This window comes from Sesamum indicum, linkage group LG8 (assembly GCF_000512975.1).
Source record: "Sesamum indicum cultivar Zhongzhi No. 13 linkage group LG8, S_indicum_v1.0, whole genome shotgun sequence".
NCBI classification, from domain to species: Eukaryota; Viridiplantae; Streptophyta; class Magnoliopsida; order Lamiales; family Pedaliaceae; genus Sesamum; species Sesamum indicum.
Genome location: NC_026152.1, coordinates 10,259,758 through 10,268,294, shown reverse-complemented (window position 1 = coordinate 10,268,294; position 8,537 = coordinate 10,259,758). Strand labels below are relative to the sequence as shown.

At 34.8% G+C, this 8,537-nt stretch overlaps 1 protein-coding gene across 1 annotated transcript in view; it reads left to right on the top strand.

Moving 5' to 3' along the window:
- Window positions 5,615–8,537, top strand: part of LOC105168175 — a 5,172-nt gene continuing 2,249 nt past the window's right edge. The window contains exons 1-4 of the mRNA XM_011088132.2: window positions 5,615–6,294; window positions 7,172–7,255; window positions 7,339–7,800; window positions 8,320–8,455. Of these exons, the coding sequence (XP_011086434.1) occupies window positions 6,099–6,294; window positions 7,172–7,255; window positions 7,339–7,800; window positions 8,320–8,455 (878 nt within the window). The 5' untranslated portion in view covers window positions 5,615–6,098. The remainder of the gene's footprint in view (window positions 6,295–7,171; window positions 7,256–7,338; window positions 7,801–8,319; window positions 8,456–8,537) is intronic.

Sequence of the window (8,537 nt, the reverse complement as noted above, 5' to 3'; positions counted from 1 at the left end):
TGCAGCAACTTTTTAATTTTGGGGCACAAAGTTCCTTTCCACTTCTTGGATGCTTTTTCCCTGTTTTCTTGCAATCTTCGCATTAGATATTCCCTTATCCATTCTAGCATTGTAAGAATAGGCTTATCTCTTGCATCCATTATGTTTGCATTGAAGCTTTCACAACAATTATTAAGTAACATATCACATTTTGGCAATTCAGTAAAATGTGACTTACTCCACTCACTTGGCGGCTTCTCATTCAACCAATCAAAAGCTTTCTCATCTAGCTTCTTTATTTCTTCCATTCTTAGTTTAAATTCCCCCACTGTGCTTGCTCTTGCTGCCTTCCACATTGCATTTTTATATGCAAGACCCCTAAAACCCGCATTCTTGAAATTATTGTGTAAATGTCTTACACAAAACCTGTGTGCAGCATTAGGAAATACACTTTGAAAAGCCTGTATGAGTCCTTTCTGTTTGTCTGACATAAAAGTGTATTCACTGTCCCTCTGAATACATATATCCTGTTTCAGCACCGTTAAAAACCATTCCCATGTGTCTGTAGACTCCCTCTGGACTACAGCATATGCAATGGGGTACAAGTTATTATTCGGGTCCACCCCCACAGCAGTTAGCAATATTCCCTTATGAGGTCCCTTCAAGTGACAACCATCTACACAAATAATCAAATTTCTGTACTTTTCCACCAATGCAAGCTGCAACAGGCATGTTTCTAAGTTCACCCCCATAGAAAACAGCTACAGTTATGGATTCTGTTTCAGGGTCTGTAAAAGAGCATAAAAAAAAAGAAACCTAAGCAACATAGCAACAACACACCATACCAACACCAACATTATAATATTATGATAGCAATTTCATGGGGGACCGCTTGTCCACTTTACAAAATAGCAATACAAAAAAAAAAAAAACAGACACACACACAAAACAACAAAGAACAGTCATCTTCATGGGGACCATGTTTCCCCTTTTCACAATAGCAAATTCATTTCCTTTAAATACTATTCTAAGAGCACTAAGCACAATGCAAGCTAAATAACAAAAAAAAATGAAGGAACCACTTACGATAAGCAGGCGGTGGCATATTCAAATGCCTGTCTGCGCGAATGACGACCATCTTCCCACAATCGATTACCGCAGTAAAATTTCCTTTTCCTTCGTGCTAGAGTTCAGTAATTTCCTTTTCTTTCGCTCTTTTTCTTTCTTTACAGTTAGGGATTTGGCTAGGGATTTTTACCCCTTTTTCTTTACCCTATTCTGTAAAACAGGTGAGAAGACGACAGCACGTGCTAAAGACGTGCTGTCTGTTTTCCCTCCAACAATGTCCACGTTGGCAAGCTGACGTGGCCTTTTTTCCACGTCAGCTTGCCACGTCATGTTGTCCGATTTTTTTTTTTACACCTTGCAGTTTCACCGGCCACGTCAGCTTCCCCCAATTTTCAACAGCTCACGTGCCTCCCTCGTGCTCAATTCCGGCTGATTTAGGGTAATTTGTCCTAAAATTGCCAACTTTTTTTAATTATTGTTCCACAATACTATTTTGATAAAGACCTGGACTGAAAATGCCACAACCCCTAAGAAACTGGACGAAAATTGCAATTTGCCCTATTAAATATCATTAACAAACAAAATACTATATACATACACATATATATATATTTAAAGACATGATTTGACAATGAACAGTAACTCATGTCTCTCAAATCCCAACATCAAACCTACACCACTTATTTTATACTATTTTATATTATATCAAAACATAAATCCAAACATACCATCTATCTCAAAACATATAATTACTTATCTCTATTTTTCTCTCTCTATCTCCAAAACACCAAAACAAAAACATTCAAAACATTAATCCAAACATAATGTAAGGTTGTAGTTGTAATTACAAGTAAGCCCCTATATAGTCGATGGCGAAATTTTACACAAATACCTCATTAAGTACATTACAGCAGCACCCCTTCAGGGAATATACTTATAATATTATAATGGATAAGAATCTTTATGTAATTAGATCTAACCTCAAGAGGTATCAAATGTAATTCAATCTTTAATATTTCTACAAATTTCGCTATTTTTTTTTTCCCAACAACATCACTATTACTATGTTTTCTACCTGAAAATTTCTAAAAGCACAACTTACAGGAGTACTTTCAAGCATGCGAACCAAAAAATTTTCGATCCATCTAGAACACAAATCCAACTTTCAAGGAACAATAATGCAACATTTATCATAGTTCAAGTTACATAATTCTCTTTATAGAAACGGCGATTACATTATTATATCAATATCAATAAACTGATAGTTATATCGATTCGATAATAAACTCACATGTAATAAAAATAAATTCAAACAATTAATAAAACTAAAATTCATGATTTTGAATGTATTCATAAGATCTCGATCTTCCTCACTAAACTAAAACATCATTAATACTAACTAGAGAATTCTCGACTGCGACATTGTGACAATAAACCAACCCTTATTATTAATTTCGACGAACTATAGATGTCTCATCGAAATGTCCGAATGCAAAAAGTTTGATGTGGGATAGGCTGCCAACTGCCTGAAAGGATAGGGATTGAAATGAAGTAGCCCCAAGATTGGAGACAACTACAGCTAAGTATGAGCAGAAGACAAAATGCCCCACAGCTGCAGCATGAAATTTGCATTGATTGCCCTTCGTAAATGGTCCAAATTATTAGATGATTGATGCAAGACTGGTAGGGTTTTTTGGTCCTTAAATGTTTTTTTTTTTTTCTCAAATATGACAATGAGATTGTTGTTGAGGCAGTAACATCACTTCTGTCTAATTCCAAAGATAAGCCATACGGAAGCTGTCCTTCTTGGCCCCGTGGATTTTTTTATCACATTTTAATATTATATCAGTTTTTTTAGGAAAAATCATAGCGAGATTTTTTTAAAAATTTAACATTATTATAAATACTTTTTTGTTGTTTCGTACTTGCTAATATCCCTCTTATTATAAGAGCTGTCCAAGAACTAGCATAATTCGTTAATTTTTGTTAGAGTGCGTTTTCATCAGTTTTTTATTGTGAACTTATTAAAATACCCTTATGTATCATGAATTATAATTTTACGTACTTTAAAATTTTCTAAAAAGATTTTATGAACTAAGTGGGCAGGTTCTTTTACAAATTTTTAATTTTTTTAATAAAAATATATAATAAAGGCGAAGCAGACAGATTCCAAACCTCTGTCAAGGATTAAATATTTCCATCAAACACCATAGGGTATTAGTAATTTTAAAAAAATAAGAAAAATATTTATAATTATAGCAAATCTTATGTGAGCTCATTATAATTACCATTCTTTAAATTAAAATATAATTATAATTTAAAAATAAAACGACAAATAATACACGCGTAAATTTGATATTAATATGTAATTCCAACATCTAACGGAATATTCTTGAGGGTTCCTTGGACCCTCCCACTTGGTGTGGGGAAACTAACGTTAGGCTTTTGAGTTTTGGAATTTGGAGAAAAAGAGGTCCTATTCCCTTGTGATGTATGTGGATGTTAGTTCTTGTTTCTTTGATGCTTCTAGAGATATTTATGTGGACAGGGTCGATGGGTGATTAAGAAGGCTTCTGGCCTATGTTCGTTGTATTTGGAGGGGACATCATCTTAAAATCGGATCAATTGATCGAGCCTACATCGTAATTTTTGGTAGTGGGAGTTTGCTTTCGAGCAATCATTGCTTAAAAAAGAAAACGAAGAAGAAGAAGAAAGAAAAGGACAAAATATTTTAAATAATATAAGATATTTTAAATAAATTTAGTTCGAACGCTACATGGATTATACTTCGACGTCATTATTTGTTGTCGGGTCGTTGTTGTAGATTGGGCCACGCCCAGCTCAATTTTTCTTTATCCGAAAGCCCAAATTCTAACATCATGAAAAGTTAGGCCCAAAGCAATTGTTAACGGGCTATAGGCCCATATGAAGAACTGAAGAAAGTAATACTAAATTGGGCCAGGCCCATGTGTAAAGTCAACCGAAGGAGTCAAATTATTGACTCTCCATTATTGTTGTTTGATGAGTAGCACAATAAAGATTGAAGAGTTTGATCCTTAAAAACCTTACAAAGAATCTCATATATCATTAACAAAAATATTAATAATAATGTCTTAGTTGTCATTAATAATATATTGAGCCACAATAAATTTTATTTTAAATTAATAATAATATCTAAATTTAATAATAATATAGCGTGCAATGTAATTAGTATCACATTGCATGATATATTATCAGCACTAATTTTATATGAATTTCATAATTTTATTTGTAAAAATACACTTTGCTATAGAGAGGACGTATTTAAACGTGTAATTCAACCAAACTTCTCGTTTATAACCAATAGAACACGCGTATCAACGTCAAATAATAATAAAAATTCTGTTTAACAATTATTTTTATTAATAGTTAATGGCATCACAAATATATGACAGGGTTTTCAATTTGTTATAATAAAAAGATCCCAGAACGGTCACTAGAAAAATAAAATAAATCACTCCGATTTGAAAATTCATAATAAACCAATACTAATTGTTATGGTTAAATAAAATCGAAGCAAAACTTAAGTTTCGACCAAAGTTAGTCAATATTGACCATTTTACCTATAACCAAAATATTTGTTGTAACTTTTAGTTGTAGCTAATGCTTTGATCTCGTTCGGAGAAATAAGGGTCAATAATTATTGTGCAGTCGTAGTTAATTAATATTTGTCATAATTTTTTACTTTTTAACTATAATAATAAACATAACAAAATAATATATTTTTTCTAGTGGGTTCCGCAGGACAAATGGACATTTTATTCCATAGAAAGATTAAAATACAACCCTTCATTGTGAGGAATGTGAATAATATTTTTCTTATCTTTTCTCATAAAAAGGGATAATTTTTTATTTACATCATAAACATGCATTCAATAGAAATGTCGGTATCATTTACACAAATTATTTAATTTTTTTTTTTTGAAAAATTGCACATACACCCTTCAGAAAATGTTAATATCATTATGTAAACTATCCTTATTTTTTCATTATCACGAGTGATTTCTATAATTATATAAAAAATAAAAGTGATTTGTGTAAACATGTCATTTGTCACACGACGTGTTGAGAATTGTCCCTTATAAAAATCTTAAAAATAAAGGTAAATTACAATGGACTTCCTTAAAGTTTATCGTAATTATAAATATTTTCTTATTATTTAACAAATTATAAATACCTCCCCATGATTAATAATTATCTAATAAATGCTCCTTATATAGAAAGTATTTGTTAAATGACTGTTAATTTTTATAAAATATTTATAATTTTTCATAGAATGAAAAAATATTTATATCTATCATAATTTACCCTAATATAATAACAACATAAATACAAAGACAAAAACAAAACACAACAAACAACGGTGTCCAAAAGTGTTAGATTTTGGTCTGACAGCTGATACTTAGAAACAGCAACGTTAAAATCTCAGGGGTCACACGTGCGATCTGAATACTCCTTCTCGCGCCCCCCGGCTGAGCCCTTCGATCTCGGACACGTGTCACGGGCCAACAATGGAATATGCATCCTAAGTCCCAACTGCCGTCGCTGCGGCTTGCTTATCTTTTTCTTTACTTCTCTTTCTACTGCCGTGTTGAGAGAGTTTAGATTTGCCCACGGCTACAAATTGACTAACTGTAGATCTTCTCCCACGACTTCGTTTTTACCGTCGGTTCTGAGTATCAAGATTGGTTTAAATGTGTAATTATATGTATGTGTTGATTTTGTGAGTGTGGGAGAAGGGGTTGATGGCAAAGGGATTTCTGTAGTTGTTGAAAGATCGAGGGGGAAAGAAGAGGAGGGTGGGTGATGGGCTTCTCCTCCTCTTCCCGCTTTCTCTCTCTAGAATGAATTTTTTGCTTCTCTCTTTAGAGATTTAATGGGATTTTGGGGTTGATCTTGTGAGAAAGAGAGATGTATGTATGATAGTTTTATTTGTTTCTGAATTTGGACTAGCCCTTTTGTTCGTTTTTTAATAAAAAACAGTTTATTTAACTATTTGGAGAAGGAGAGAGATGGGGGCCTGTGTGTCTCGGCCGGAGAATTGTGTGGGGGGTAAGTTTGGGGGTTCAAGGAAAAAGAGGAACAGAAAGAGAAGGCAGGCTTTGAAGAGGAGGTTCCCTTCTCATTTGTCAGATCGATCTTCGGATAGAGCTGAAAAGCTTTCGGCTTTGCCTGTTGATCGTCCCTTCAGCAATCCCACTTTTCATGGTTCACTTTTCTCCCTCTCTCTATTTGTTTTTGTGTGTTTGGTGGCATTTCTGTGTATCTGCTGGTGAGAATAGTTCTTGATCCATTACAGTATTATTGGTTCTTGAATGTGTGAAGTACTGATAATTTGACTGAAATATGTGAATTGAAGAAGAGGGAGCTAAATTCTTGAATCCCTGAAATGAACTCTGAGGGCAGAATGGAACTGGTTTTCTATTAACTGTTGAGTTTCTCAAGAAATGCTGATAAGATGCTGAAGAAGATTGTATTAGGAATTGTGAAAAAGAACAAAGGAGTAAAGTTGAGAAAGTTCACATGGTTGGCTTATTACTTTCTATTACTTGACACTGTAAATCTAGTTTGGGTACATTGAGGCTGCTCAAACGGTAGTTGGACTATTGCCACCTTTATTAAGCTGGACACTCCTGAATTCAAACATGAGCTCCGTCATTTAATTACTCATCTTTCTTGGCTTTCTGGGTAAATTTTGGTTGTAAATCTAAGGATTGGAGTACATTGCTGTTTACCAATTCCAATGAGCATGTTAGCTGGCTTTTATGCATGTTTGTTGGTAAAGACATCATCTTCATTTGCACTTCGAATGGTAGTTAATGTTGCTTTTCTGTTAGATTAAGATGAGCAAAGTAGCTTCGTACGATTGGATGTTGTTTTAGTTCTTTGGTTTTGGAATTGGGATTGCTAATGAGCAATTGAACCTCCTCTGAAATAGGGAAGTATGAGCATAGTCTGCGTAGAAATCTTTGTCTGTCAGTGCCCTTTGATTTATGGTTTAAAGCTGTTGAAGGAGTTCTTCAGTTTTGGAAGGATGTACCATTTATCTGAGTAGACTTATTACTTCACATGTTTGCAATGCCAGGAAGTGTTGAAGAAGCATGGTTTGATTCTGCTGCTGTACTTGAATCTGACTGGAGCGATGAAGATTTTCAAAGCCTTCCTGATGGTATATTGGAAACTTATCTTTCTCTTCTAACTACATTCGATTTTCCATTCTCATGTCAAACTAATAATGCTTTATTGCTGTAGACGTGCTCTCTGTTAGTGGATTTGATGGAACATCCATGCCCAGAATCGTTTCTGCAGCAGATAATTTCCATACTGATGGTAGTTGCCGCATCCAACCTGTCCCTGATCCCATGGACTCATCAACTGGCAATTCTGAACCTATTCTTGGAAGTGAAACGGCAAGAAGTTCAGTTACTCAAAGTGTTTCCAATGTCAGAGTGAAAGCGGACGGCCCTTTGGGTGACGTACAGCCTGTATTCCTTGATGAAATCTCAGGCCCATCTGGAGAAAATTCCGCTGGAGACGACAGTTTATTGGATAATTGCGGAATCCTTCCAAATAACTGTTTGCCTTGTCTAGCTTCTACCATTTCCCATGTTGAAAAGAGAAGATCCCTTAGCTCTAGCCCTCCAAGTACAAGGAAAAAGACTGCCTTGAAACTCTCCTTCAAATGGAAGGATGAACATCCTATTGCTACTTTATGTGAGTAAACCTAAATACTATGATGTTATTTGATATTGTTTGAATTTTGATCCCCGGAATTGTCTGTATGTTCGCCATGTTCGTCACATGACTAATTCTGTTTCCTGTTGAAATGGTTGCCATCTTTCTCAGTTCTCTTTTTATCATCCTTTGTTAGTGGATTAGTGTAAAGGCTCAACTCAACAAATTCAGTTCTTAAATCTGTTTTGCATTCATCCCATTGCTTTCACCATTTCCTGTTGGCATCTCACTGGAAATCATACTGCTCAAGCCTGTGAAGAACTACTTAAAGATAGACGTTTCTCTGACGTATTTGCAGATCTGTTTTTCTTGCTATTTTTACTACTACATTTAGTTCTTTGGAGATGATGCTAACAAGTAGTCCGATTCTGTGACGGCCATGCTGCATCTTCTGCCTGTCACTAATTCATGGATTTTGTTCAGATATACACACTTCAACCTGGATATTTCATTATATGCATGACACTTCATGTAATGTTTCTCCTGTTTGTGCTGCAGTTTCTTCCAAGGCGCTGCTGCAAAGACCTTTAGCCGGTTCCCAAGTGCCGTTTTGCCCCTTGGGGAAGAGAATGCCCGATAGTTGGTCAGACATTGATCCAGGGACTTTCAAGGTTAGGGGAGCAAATTATTTCAGGTAAAATAACTGTACTCATCCTCTATATATGTCTAGTATCGGCTTTTTATTTATTTTTATTTTTTATCTTTTCCCGGGGGTG